General features: G+C 39.1%; 1 protein-coding gene across 1 annotated transcript in view; it reads right to left on the bottom strand.

Annotated features, from left to right (window-relative positions):
- The window catches only part of SPDYA (speedy/RINGO cell cycle regulator family member A), a 39,672-nt gene that overhangs the window by 17,791 nt on the left and 8,363 nt on the right, over positions 1-13,518 (bottom strand). The window contains exons 3-4 of the mRNA XM_003941524.3: positions 11,434-11,519; positions 4,601-4,772 (exon numbers count right to left, since the gene is read on the bottom strand). Coding sequence (XP_003941573.1) covers positions 4,601-4,772; positions 11,434-11,519 — 258 coding nt within the window. The remainder of the gene's footprint in view (positions 1-4,600; positions 4,773-11,433; positions 11,520-13,518) is intronic.

Genomic DNA, 13,518 nt, shown 5'->3' with positions numbered 1-13,518 from the left:
TTTCTTCTAAGAGTTGTTTTGTTTTGTTTTGTTTTGTTTTGTTTTGTTTGAGACAGTCTCGTTCTGTCGCCAGGCGCCAGGCTGGAGTGCAGTGGCGGGATCTTGGCTCACTGCAACCTCCGCTTCCTGGGTTCAAGCAATTGAACCTGCCTCAGCCTCCCAAGTAACTGGGACTCCAGGCATGTACCACAACACCCAGCTAATTTTTGTATTTTTAGTAGAGACAGGGTTTCACCATGTTGGCCAGGATGGTCTTGATCTCTTGACCTTGCGATCCACCTGTCTTGGCCTCCCAAAGTGCTGGGATTACAGGCATGAGCCACCGTGCCTGGCCTCTTCTAAGAGTTTTATGGTTTTAAGTTTTACATTTAGGTCTTTGATCCATTTTGAGTTAATTTTTATATATGTGGTATAAACCAGGGGTTCAGCTTCATTCTTTTGCATGTAGATAATCCAATTTTCCCAGCATCATTTGCTGAAAAGACTACACTTTCCCCATTGAATTTTCTTAGTACCCTTGTCAAAATTCAATTGAACATAATTGAGGGTTTATTTCTGGACATGTCTATTCCATGGAGAAAGATACTACTCTATATAAGGTGATAAGGAAAGGTCTCTCTGAGGTGACACTTAAGCAGAATCCTGAATGTAATTAGGAAGTGAAGCATACTGATATCTGGGGAACAACATTCCAGGTTATGAGAATAGTAAGTGCAAAGACCATGAGATAGGAGTGTAACTGGTATCTTTGAGGTAAGGAGGCCAGTGTAGCTTGAGTAGAAGAGCAAAGATAGGAGATGAGATCAAAGAGATAAGGGAGGAGGGCTGTTAGGCCATGTAGGACCATGACTAGGACTTTGTCTTTTACCCTATGTAAGGCTGGAAGCCACTGGAGCCTTTTGAGTAGAGGAGTCATGATTTGACTTATCTAAAAAAAAAGTTACTCTGGCTGCTGTATGAAAAATAGATTATAACTGCATATGGTGGCTCACACCTGCAATCCCAGCACTTTGGGAGGCCAAGTTGGGAGTATTGCTTGAGCACAGGAGTTCAAGACCAGCCTGGGCAACATAGTGAGACCCCATCTCTACAAAATTAAATTAGCCAGGCATGGTGGCACATGCCTGTAGTCCCAGCTACTTGGGAGGCTAAGACAGGAGGATCGTTTGAGCCTAGGAGGTTGAGGCTGCAGTGTGCCATGAGCACACCACTGCACTCCAGCCTGGGTAACAAAGTAAGATCCTTTTTTTTTTTTTAAGAGTCTTGCTCTGTTTCTCTGGCTGGAGTGCAGTGGCACCATCTCAACTCACCGCAACCTCTGCCTCCCGAGTTCAAGCAATTCTCCTGTCTCAGCCTCCTGAGTAGCTGGGATTACAGGTGCACACCACCACATCTCGCTAATTTTTATATTTTTAGTAGAGGTGGGGTTTCACCATGTTGGTTAGGCTAGACTTGAACTCCTGACCTCATGATCCACCTACTTAGGCCTCCCAAAGTGCTGGGATTACCAGTGTGAACCACTGCGCCCAGCCAGACCCTACATTAAAAACAAACAAACAAACAAAAAGATGGGAGGTAGGAGAGACTGTTGGGAAATTTATGCCAATAATCGAGGCAAGACGTGACAAAAGTACAGTAGCCTAGTGAAGGTGGTAAGAAATGGTAGAATGCTGGATAATTTTTCAAGGTACGAATATAATAAAAAGAAGTCAATGGAAATAGTATCTTTTTTGGCCTGAGCAACTAAAAGGATAGAGTTGCTATTTATGAATATGTGGAAGACTGCAGAAGGAGCAGATGTGGAGGTGTCAAGGAGTCAGGAGTTTAATTTTAGGCATGTTAAGTTTGAGATATCAATTAGACAAAAAATATCAGGCCATTTAGTATGCAGATCTGGAATTGCGAGAAAGTATTAGTTGTTAGTGTTAAAGCCTTGAGAGTGAATGAGGTCACCTAATAAGCTAATACCAATAGAAAGGAGAAGAGATACTAAGTGTGAGCCTAAGGGCACTCTAATGAAGTTGGTGAGGTGAAAAGGAACTGGCAAAAGTGACTTAAAAAAAAACCCTGGTATCCTAAAAACCTAGTGGAGACAGTGTTTCGGGAAGAAATGAGGGATAATGTCAAATGCTGCTAAGTTGAGTAGATTGAGGACTAATAATTAACCTTTGGATTTGGCCACATAGAGTTTGCCCTGATGAGTTTCTACAGAATGATGGGAAAAAGACTTTATATAACAGGTTCAAAGAGAAGAGAAAGAACAGAAGTAGAGATAGAACACAAGCAATTCTTCCAAGAGTTTAGTTACGAGGGAAGCAAAGCAGAGAGATGTAGTGGTAGCTGGGGGATAAAGTTTTTGTTGTTTTTATTGATGGACGTCTTAGAGCAATTCTGTATTCTGATGGCAGTGACCCAATAAAATAAAAAATGTGAAATGCTGGAAAGGGGACAATTACTGGAATGTGATGTCCTTGAGAAGGTAAGAAAAAATTAGATCTAGTGCACAAGTAGACTTGGACAGGAACAAAGATCATTCTTTCACAGTAACACAAGGCAGGCAGAATATATGGGTACGCATGTAGGCAGAATAAACGATAAAATGTGAGCATACTGACAAGTCTGTTCTACTGCTTCTGTTTTCTCAGTAAAAGAGAATAATGCATGATTGTTGTAATTTAAGTGTGAAGACAGAGATGGGAGATATTAAAAGTGTACTAGATGTTTCACTTCATTACATTTGCAGTTTATTGTTTAGACAATAGACAGGCAAATAAATAATTACAAATTTTGTTCAGTGATACAGAAGGAAACAAAGTATTGTGATAAGGATAAAGGGACTAAATTCATTTAAATAAGGTGACCTTTTAGAAGAGGAAAAATAAGTTCTATTAATCTTTTTTAAAATGTTGATAAATTTGGGTGGCAGCAGTGTGAAAAAAATGTTGATAAATTTTAAAATTATGAAAAGCATTAGGAATAATATAATAAACATCTATATTCCCACTTCCTGGAATTAATAGATGTAATATTTCTATTTTTGCTTCAAGCCTTTTTTTATTTTTAGGGACAGGGTCTTGCTCCATTGCAGAGGCTGGAGTGCAGTGGCATGATCACAGCTCACTGCAGCCTGAACTTCCTGGACTCAGGTGATTATCCCACCACAGCCTCCCAAGTAGCTGAAACTACAGGTGTGCACCACCACCCCTACCTAATTTTTTGTATTTTTTGTAGAGACAGGGTTTCACCATGTTACCCAGGCTGGTCTTGAACTCCTGGACTCAAGCGATCCAGACACCTTAGCCTCCAAAAGTGCTGGGATTACATGTGTGAGCTACTATGCTCAGCTGCCCTTTTTAAATTAAAAGAAATAATACAGTTTCTAGTAGATATTTACTAAGTACTCACTAAATCAATATATAAATGAATAAGTTAATTTGATCAAAACTTAAGATTTGCAAAGTGCATCAAGTAGCCCACATTTATCAAACTTTTCTGAACTAATACTAGAGCTTACAGTGGCCACGGCTTTCCATTTAATTTTCTACTCTAGAATTTTTCTGTAGTTTGAAATACTGACTTTATTGAAAACCAGAATATTTGGTAAAATAACCGTTAAATTTTTAGTGTCCTGCTGATTTGTCCTCATAAGATTTCTTTTTTTTTTTTTTTTCTTTGAGACAAGGGTTTTGCCATGTTGGCCAGGCTGGTCTCAAACTCCTGACCTCGTGATTCAGCTGCCTTGGCCTCCCAAAGTGCTGGGATTGCAGGTGTGAGCCACTGCTCCTGGCCTTGTCCTAATAAGATTTGGCATCAAGAAAACAATATATTCTATGTAAAAAGAGTTATGATTTAAAAAAATATCTAAATTGTATACCATTTAATATATGTGTTTCAATTTTGGGAACCTGAAATTTTGCTAACTTTTTTGAACAGAAATTATTATTCAACTTCAGTGTTATTGTAATCCTAAATAAGATATTTTAGTCTGTTCATATCACCCTTTTTTGATATATTGATGATATAGACAGAAGAAATACAGTAAAAGTACTTACTATAGAAATAGGCTGCTCTGAAAAATAGAAACGACAATTTTTTATTTGTTTTGGAGATGAAGTCTCACTCTGTCACTCAGGCTAGAGTGCAGTGGCACCATATCAGCTCACTACAACGTCTGCCTCCTGGGTTCAAGTGATTTTCCTGCCTCAGCCTCCCAGGTAGCTGGGATTACATGCACCTGCCACCATGCTTGGCTAATTTTTGTATTTTTAGTAGAGATGAGGTTTTGCCATGTTGGCCAGGCTGATTTTGAACTCCTGCCTGACCTCAGGAGATCCACCTGCCTCAGCTTCCCAAAGTGCTGGAATTACAGGCGTGAGCCACTGAGCCCAGCCAACAGTTTTTTAATTATGGTGATAATAAGACAGCAACATTGTAATACACAAGTTGTATTCATGGTAATGATCAATGGTCTACTCTACGCATACAAAAACAAACAAACAAAAAACAGAATACCAAAACATTAGAAGCACATTAAAAAACAAGGATAATTAGTTAAACAGAAAACAAAGATTACATATATAAAGCATTTTAAAATTCTTACCTCCTCACAGCATCGTCTGCTTACAATAGCCCTATAGTCAATTCTATCCCAGAGCTGGTCCCTTAACTTTAAGAAATTAGGGAACAATCTTCTCCAGTTTTTCCCTAAAGCCCATGGAAAAATTTCATACTTGGTTTCTTCTTCATCTTCTTCAACCGTATTAGCCAGATACCTAACAAAGATGATCACAACCCAAAAGACAGAAATAGGTCATTTATACTAACAAAAAGACATAAAAACACATGAAAGGTGTTCAGCCTCACTTAAGGCAATGCAGTTCAAAAATAGAGATACAGTTAATTTTATCTTGTTGGGTTCTAGGTATTTCTTATTCCTACAAATCTTGAGCTTTGTTCTGGGGTGCAGTTACTTTGAAATAATCTGATCCTTTCAGATGTTGCTTTTATGATTTTTAGGTGGATCTGGAGCAATGTTCAGTCTGGGACTAGTTATTCCTCACTACTGAGGCAAGATCTTTTCAATGCTCCATGAATTATAAATCTTTTCAGCCTGGCTGGGGAGAACAGGCACTATTTGCTGCCCTATGTGAATGATAGGCACCTTTTCTCCTAATCTTTTCTTAACATCTTTCCCTAGATTCAGGTAGTTTTCTTATACACATATGAAACTCAGTATTCTGCTAAATACTTGAGGGGGACCAGCCATGCACAGAAGCAGGAAAACATGACTCATCATAAGGAGAATAAGAAATCAAAATCGGCCAGGCACAGTGGCTCTTGCCTGTAATCCCAGCACTTTGGGAGAAGAGGCGGGTGAATCACGAGGCCAGGAGTTCAAGATCAGCCTGGCCAAGATAGTAAAACCCCATCTCTACTAAAAACACACACAAAAAATAGCCAGGTATGGTAGCAAACACCTGTAGTCCCAGGTACTCTGGAGGCTGAGGTGGGAGAATCGCTTGAACCTGAGAGGTGGAGGTTGCGTTGAGCCGAGCCGAGACCTGTGCCATTGCACTCCAGCCTGGGCAACAGAGCAAGACTCTGTCTCAAATAAAAAAAAAGAAAAAAAGAAAAGAAAAAAGAAATAAAAATCAACCCAAAACTGATACCCATGGTTGACGTAAAAGATAAGGACATTGAAACTGCTATAACTATTCTGTATGTTCAAAAAGTTTAGACATATTGAAACTATACTTCTAGAGATGAAAACTACAATGTGTACAATGAAAAATAGACTAATTGGGATGAATGGCAGATTAAATACCACAAAGAAAACATCTGTGAATTGAAGACATAACAGAAACTATTCAAGATGAAATACACAGAATAAAGAGAAACAAAAATCATAAACAGAGTATCAGTGCCAGGAGTTGTGGCTCACACCTATAATCTCAGAACTCTGGGAGGCCAAGGTGGGCGGATTGCTTGAGGCCAGGAGTTCAAGACCTGCCTGGCCAACAAGGTGAAACCCCATGTCTACTAAAAATACAAAAATAAGCTGGGCATGATGGGCTGTGCCTGTAATCCCAGCTACTTGGGAGGCTAAGGCAGGAGAATTGCTTGAACTTGGAGGCAGAGGTTGCAGTGAACCACTGAGTTGTGCCACTGCACTCCAGCCTGGGCGACAGTGGGAGACTCTGTCTCAAAAAAAAAAAAAAAGAAAGAAAAAGAAAAGAAAAAGAAATTAAATTAAATTAATAAACAGCATCAGTTTTATGTGGGACTTCAATAAATAGGTGGAACTGGAGACTCTGGCGGCCAGTATCAATAACAATGCAGGACTCTTTCAATGCTCTGTAATCTGAAAAGGTCAGACAGAAAATCAGGTGGAGAGAAGACATTTGAAGGAATAACAGCTGAAAGTTTTAAAAATTTAATAAAAACTATAAACCTACAAAGAAGTTTAATGAACTTTGGAGCACATGAAACATGAAGAAAATTAAACCAATAAACAGCATAATCAAATTGCTCAAAACCAGTGATAAAGAGTAAATCTTAAAAGTAGAGAAAAAATAAGGATAGGTTAGAGTTCTCGTTGCAAATAATACAAATCCCACAGATAACTTTCCAAAAGAAGTGGTCAACTTACAATAAAAATATTACAAAACACATAAGGGAACAAGATACCAAGAGCACAAACAGATACTGGAATAGACACAAAAATATAAGAATAATTATCTCTAGTATATGTAAAAAAATGAAAAGTACCTTGATAATATGATAAATGGATAAGTATATTTGAAAAATAAGAAAATAGAACTTTTATAAATGGAAAATTTTATAATGAAATTAACTAGCATATTAGACATAAGATGAAGATAAAATTTGTGAACTGAAAGATAAATCTAAATAAATGATCCAAAATGCAGCCCAAAGAAACATAGATAGAAAATAGCGAAGATGGGGATGGGTGCGGTGATAGCTCATGCCTGTAATCCCAGCACTTTAGGAGGTCAAGGCAGGTGCATTGGTTGAGCTCAGAGTTTGAGACCCAGCCTGGGCAACATGGAGAAATTCTGTCTCTACAAAAAAATACAAAATTAGCTGGGTGTGGTGGTGCATGCCTGTGGCCCCAGCTATTTGAGAGGTTGAGGTGGGAGGATTGCTTGATCCCGGGAGGTGGAGACTACAGTGAGTTGAGATCACACCACTGCACTACAGCCTAGAGTGAGACTCTGAGGAAGGAAGGAAAGAAGGAAAAAAAGGAAGGAAGGAAGGGGAAGGGGAAGGGGAAGGGGAAAGGGAAGGGGAGGAGGGAGGGTGGGAAAAAGAAGCACTCCAGCCTACAGTGAAACTCAAAGAAATAAAGAGAGAGAAAGAATGAAAGAAAGAGAAAGAAGAAAGAAGTGAGTGAGGGAGGAAGAGAGAGAAGAGAAAGAAAGAAAGGAGAAAGAAAGAAGTGAGGTGAGGGAGGAAGGGAGGGTGGGAGGGAGAGAAGAGAAAGAGAAAGTAAAAGAAAAGATCAAAGGTAAGTGATATGGAAGACTGAGTGAGGCATAACAAGTTTAACTGGTTTCAAAAGGAGATAGCAGAGGAAGGGGAATATTTGAAGACAGTGGATAGAATTTTCTGAGTTGTCTATTGAAAGGCATCAATCTTCAGGTCAGGCACCGTGGCTCATACCTGTAATCTCATCACTTTGGGAGGCTGAGGTGGGTGGATCATCTGAGGTCGGGAGTTCAAGGCCAGCGTGGCCAATATGGTGAAACCCCATCTCTACTAAAAATACAAAAATTAGCTGGGCATGGTGGCTAATTTTTGTATTTTTAGTACCTGTAATCCCAGCTACTCAGGAGAATTGAACCAGAGGCAGAGGCTGCAGTAAGCCGAGATGGCACCACTGCACTCCAGCCTGGGTGACAGAGCAAGACTGTCTCAAAAAACAAACAGAAAACAAAACCAAAAGGGCTCAGGCTGGTGCGGTTGGCAGCAACACCCCCTGCCCTCAGCTGAGTCCCAGAAAAAAAAAAAAAGAGAGAGAGAGGGAGAGAAAGAGAGAAAGTAAAAAAAACAAAACAAAAACAAACAAACAAACAAACAAACAAACAAAAAACAGGCCGGGCGCGGTGGCTCAAGCCTGTAATCCCAGCACTTTGGGAGGCCGAGGCAGGTGGATCACGAGGTCAAGAGATCGAGACCAACGTGGTCAACATGGTGAAACCCCGTCTCTACTAAAAATACAAAAAATTAGCTGGGCATGGTAGCGCGTGCCTGTAATCCCAGCTACTCAGGAGGCTGAGGCAGGAGAATTGCCTGAACCCAGGAGGCGGAGGTTGCGGTGAGCCGAGATCGCGCCATTGCACTCCAGCGTGGGTAACGAGCAAAACTCTGTCTCAAAAACAAACAAACAAACAAACAAAAACAAAACAAAAACAAAAACAAAAAAATCCATCCTTAATCTTCAAATCCAGAAAGCTTACCAAATCCCAAGCAGGTTATTAAAAAGAAACCAATGCCAAACTCTAAAGAAAAAGAGGTCTTAAAAGCAGCCAGAAGGCCAACTGTATGCCTCATGCCCGTAATTCCAGCACTTTGGGAAGCCGAGGTGGGCAGATGGCTTGAAATCAGGAGTTTCAGACCAGCCTGAGCAACATGGGAAAACTTCATCTCTACAAGAAAAAAAAAAAAAAATTAGCCAGCTGTGGTAGTGTGAGCCTGTTGTCAAGCTACTCAGGAGGCAAAGGCAGGAAGATCACCTGAACCCTAGAGGCAGAGGTTGTAGTGAGCCAAGATCATGCCACTGCACTCCAACTTGGGTGACAGAGTGAGACCCTGTCTCAAAAAAAAAAAAAAAAAATTAAGAACCTCCCATATGTTGGTAATCGGAGGATGAAATAACAAGTTTTATGTTCCTTGACCATAAGGAGCCTACAATTAAGTAGAGAAGGCAAGAAATATGAAACAAATAATTCTGAAAGGGAATGTGGAATAATAATAATAGAAGTTCAGAGTCTAAAGGAGGATGGGCGCGGTGGCTGACACCCATCAAACCAGCACTTTGGGAGGCCAAGGTGGGCAGACCATGAGGTCAGGAGATCAAAACCATCCTGGCTAACATAGTGAAACCCCATCTCTAATAAAAATTAAAAAAAAAAAAAATTAGCTGGGTGTGGTGGCATGCACCTGTAATCTCAGCTACTTGGGAGGCTGAGGCAGGAGAATCACTTGAATGTGCAGTTGAGTTCAACTGCATGGATGTTGTAGTGAGCCGAGATTGCACCACTGCAGTCCAGCCTGAGCAACATAGCACGACTGTTTCAAAAAAAAAAAGAATATACAGAAAGGAAAGAACTTGAGCTTTAGAACTATGGCTGAAATATTTAATGAGGAGAACTATTGAGTCCATACAAAAAGTATATTAGACTTAAAATACATGTTATTTTTAATACGGAACTTATATAATACAACATGCAATAAAATCTGACAGATAATTATATTTCATAAACTGACTCGTGCTCTACTGATAACTTTACAAAACAAAACAAATTCATTTTCAGGCATCTAGTAAGATTTAGACTAAAGCTTCTTTTGGTTTAATTCTCAGGTGAAAAAACTACAAAATAAATATTGCATCAACATACAGATACAATACTGAGATATATAAACAGCAATTTAACTTAGTGGTCAATGGCTAAATTTGGTCATTGATAAACCACTCCTGAGTTTGTGCCCCTGCTTTGCTGATTAGTAACTTGTTTGCTCTTAGAAAGTCCCTAATCTTCGGCCGGGCACAGTGGCTCATGCCTGTAATCCCAGCACTTTGGGAGGCCTAGGTGGATCACAAGGTTAGGAGTTCGAGATCAGCCTGGCCAACATGGTGAAACCCAGTCTCTACTAAAAATTCAAAACATTAGTTTGGTGTGGTAGCGGGTTCCTGTAATCCCAGCTACTTGGGAGGCTGAGGCAGGAGAATCACTTGAACCAAGCAGGCGGAGGTTGCAGTGAGCCAAGACTGCACCACTGCACTCCAGCCTGGGTGACAGAGTGAGACTCCATCTCAAAAAATAAAATAAAATAAAATAAATAAAAAAAAATAAAAAAAATAAATATATATTCACACATTCCCAACTGCAGCATTATATCCAAATATATATATGTATGTGTGTGTATACATATATACACACACGCACACTTTTTTCTGAAATGGAGTCGCACTTCACCTCCCAGGCTGGAGAGCAGTGGTGTGATTTTGGCTCACTGCAAACTTCACCTCCTGGGTTCAAACAATTCTTCTGCCTCAGCCACCCGAGTAGCTGGGATTATAGGTGCCCACCATGCCTGGCTAATTTTTATATTTCTAGTAGAGACGAACTTTTACCATGTTGGCCAGGCTGGTATCGAACTCCCAACCTCCGATGATCCACCCGCCTTAGACTCCCAAAATGCTGGGATTACAGGTATGAGCCACCACACCTGGCCAGAAATATATTCTTTTTTTCTTTTCTTTTTTTTCCTTTTTTGAGACGGAGTTTCGCTCTTGTCACCCAGGCTGGAGTGCAATGGCGCGATCTCGGCTCACCGCAACCTCCGCCTCCTGGGTTCAGGCAATTCTCCTGCCTCAGCCTCCTGAGTAGCTGGGATTACAGGCACGTGCCACCATGCCCAGCTAATTTTTTGTATTTTTTTAGTAGAGACGGGGTTTCACCATGTTGACCAGGATGGTCTCGATCTTTCGACCTTGTGATCCACCCGCCTCGGCCTCCCAAAGTGCTGGGATTACAAGCTTGAGCCACCGCGCCCGGCCTCGGAAATATATTCTTAAATTATACTGATTCTAAATAAATTCTGATCTATAGATTGGAAAACCGTTTCACAGATTACAATGATAATATAAACAAATATAAAGTCAATGGAAGAAATGGAAAACAAACTGTATTCCTTTGTCACAGCTCAGTGTGTTTAGTAAAGAAGACAGTGAATACTAAAGGCATCAAATATGGATAATGCCTGTTGTAGATATAGATCCACAAAGACTATGTTTAGAGCATTTTCCACAAGTTGTTCAATGTAAAGGGGAATGATGATAGTAATTTTTACTACATATTAATTGAAAATTTCAGAGAATATTCTGTTTTTAAAAAATATCTAAGTCACAAGAGGAGAATTTGGGATACTTTATATGGAAGCATTCTGGAAAATGTAAAACATCCAATACAGACTGAAGTGGAATACTGAACAAGAAATCTTAGGCATACAGCATGATAAAGTAAGTGAAAAAAGCATAAAAATATCCTAATAAAGTAAAGAATGTATAGCATTTATATAGGACTATTCAAATATATATATATATAAGGTTTTAAACAGCCTGTTTTAAATAAGGTGTCATATATATAATAGATAACACAAAAATCACTTAGTATAAAGTATACTTACAGAGCAATAAAGAAATTTATCCTGGTATGCTCACTTATAGTAAATTTAGCCCTCTTGAAATAAACAAAGGTCATAGCCAAAAGATACTATAAGGAAAAAAGTTAAAAATTAATATTTTGCTTTCATAAATAAAACTGCTTTAAAATAGTTAACTTAAAATGTTCCGATGAATACGTTAAAACAATAAAGTGTTACTTATTACATAATTGTGTACTTACATTTTGACTTCCTGTAATCCACCATGTGAACAGTGAAAAGTAGTTCTTGACTATTTTTTATATCATTATTAACTAGAATGGACCCCTAAGTTTTATTATAGCCAATAGTTTTTTGAGCTAAAATCCCACTTTTATCTAATTTAAATTTCAAACCTATAGAGAAATTGAACAGCAAAATGAATAGCCATGCATCCTCACTTAGATCCACCAAATTTGCCATGTTTAATACCTCTATTTGTGTATATGTATGTGTATATATAATTTTTTCTAAGGCCTTTGAGTTAGTTGCAGACATCCATACTCATTTTTTAAAATAACTTTTAAAAATGACTTTGAAATGACTTCAGAAATTAGAATAACAAGGCTCTATTTTCATAAGCATACTGTGTTTTAAATGTATTATTAAGAGAGATACATCTCTAGCCCAATATTAGGATATATGCCAGGTTCTGTCCAAATTAAAAACAAGTTATAATAATGTATCAGATTATCTCTCATAAGACATTTATTCATCCTATTGTAACAGGATTTGCCACAAAGGTGATACCAAGTTTTCACAGTAACTTCAGTAAAGGATTCTTGGAAGAGTGTTAAGATATTCCTGGTTAGTTACTTTTCAAACACTGCCCCCTTCTGTGCAGCAATTTTAATGCACCTTAAAACCACAAAGTTTAAAACCATGACTCCACATGAATTGGATATTTGATATTACAGCATTACTGTTAATTCTTAAAAGTGTCATGACATTGGAAATGTTTTTAAATATTCCTTAACTTATAGTGATACATTATGAAATGTTTATGAATAAAATGTCAGAAAGTCTGGGATCATCCTCAAAATAATCCAGTTTTTGGTGAGAAGCATCAGAAAAAAAACAAGAATGGTCACAGTTGATGATCTGTTGTAGCTACATGAGAGGCATATGGAGGCTCTTTGCTCTATCCTATTTACTTTAAATTGGGTATGTTTTAAATTTCCCAAAATGCAATTTAGAAAACTTTATAAACCTTCTTCTAGTGTATCCCTGTCATCTTAGGCTTAAATAAAAATGTTCACCCCAGTACTAACTTTGTGAGTATAATCATAAGCTAACCTTCCATTCATTACCTTTACTGTTGCCTAGCAGTGATGTAAAGTCACGTTTAATTTTCAAATATGACTGCCAGGTATAAAAAAGCATTTACAAAGCTGAAAATTCTTAGACTAGATAGCATGAGAAAGTTTTTTCTAAAAGAAAAAAATTGAAAAATACAAAGCTGAAATTTTATTTCATTATTTATTTATTTTTGAGACAGAGTCTTGCTCTGTCACCTTGGCTGGAGTCCAGTGGCACAGCCTTGGCTCACTGCAACCTCTCCCTCCTGGGATCAAGAAATTCTCTTGTCTCAGCCTCCTGAGTAGCTGGGACTATGGGTGCAGGCCACCATAGTCCAGCTAATTTTTGTATTTTTTAGTAGACATGGGGTTTTTCCATGTTGGTCAGGCTGGTACTGAACTCCTGACCTCAGGTGATCCACCCGCTTCAGTCTCCCAAAGCACTGGGATCACAGGTGTGAGCCACAAGGCTGAAATTTTAACCATTCAACAAAACAGTGCTGCTCCCAGTGTGTAAGTTAGACATTCTTTTATAAAACACTGATTCCTGTCGGGCGCGGTGGCTCAAGCCTATAATCCCAGCACTTTGGGAGGCTGAGGCGGGTGGATCACGAGGTCAAGAGATCGAGACCATCCTGGTCAACATGGTGAAACCCCGTCTCTACTAAAAATACAAAAAATTAGCTGGGCATGGTGGCGTGTGCCTGTAATCCCAGCTACTCAGGAGGCTGAGGCAGGAGAATTGCCTGAACCCAGGAGGCGGAGGTTGCGG

The sequence above is a fragment of the Saimiri boliviensis genome, chromosome 1 (genome assembly GCF_048565385.1).
Source record: "Saimiri boliviensis isolate mSaiBol1 chromosome 1, mSaiBol1.pri, whole genome shotgun sequence".
NCBI lineage: Eukaryota > Metazoa > Chordata > Mammalia > Primates > Cebidae > Saimiri > Saimiri boliviensis.
The sequence above is the reverse complement of the archived record's forward strand: the minus strand, read 5'-3'. Positions and strand labels throughout refer to the sequence as shown.